This window comes from Meleagris gallopavo, chromosome 1 (genome assembly GCF_000146605.3).
Source record: "Meleagris gallopavo isolate NT-WF06-2002-E0010 breed Aviagen turkey brand Nicholas breeding stock chromosome 1, Turkey_5.1, whole genome shotgun sequence".
Classification (NCBI taxonomy): domain Eukaryota; kingdom Metazoa; phylum Chordata; class Aves; order Galliformes; family Phasianidae; genus Meleagris; species Meleagris gallopavo.
This window is the reverse complement of record NC_015011.2, coordinates 435561-436064: the sequence shown is the minus strand read 5'-3', so window position 1 is coordinate 436064 and position 504 is coordinate 435561. Positions and strand designations below refer to the sequence as shown.

The 504-nt window shown below is 64.1% G+C and overlaps 1 protein-coding gene across 1 annotated transcript in view; it reads right to left on the bottom strand.

The window, feature by feature from the left end:
- LOC104914112 (coiled-coil-helix-coiled-coil-helix domain-containing protein 5-like) overlaps nt 1-226 on the bottom strand; it is an 8325-nt gene extending 8099 nt beyond the window's left edge. The window contains exon 1 of the mRNA XM_019611007.1: nt 162-226. Coding sequence (XP_019466552.1) covers nt 162-226 — 65 coding nt within the window. The remainder of the gene's footprint in view (nt 1-161) is intronic.
- Between the last annotated feature and the right edge of the window lie 278 nt (nt 227-504).

Below are 504 nucleotides of genomic sequence, written 5' to 3'. Positions count from 1 at the left end.
GGGACCGGGATTGGGATGGGGGACGAGAGAATAGAGACCAGGAATTGGGACCGAGAATAGGGACCGGGATTGGGACCGGGAGTTGGGACGAGGGGGGATTTTGGGGGGGGGTCCCATCGCGTCGCGCGGCCCCAAACGGACATCGAAATCGCGGTTCCTACCGGGAAACGGGGACACCGGAGCGATCCGGGCGGCGTTCGGGTGAAACGTCGGGTTTTGACCCCATCGGATCCCCTACGAAACGGGGCACCGAGCGTTGCCACCTCCGGGATTTCGTTACCGGTTCCTTTACCGGGAAACGGAGGAGAAACGGAGGGGCGGCGGGGACGGAACGGCTCCGGTGGGTTTGGGGTCGGATCGTTTCTTAACGCCGCTCTGCTCCGCCCGCAGCCGTCGGGATGAAAACGGAGGAAGCTCCGTCGTGTCTGCAGCCGGGAACGGCGATCCGGGGCTTCGGTCAGTGCTCCCCATAAATCCCCCCCTAAATCTCCCCTAAATCCCCCC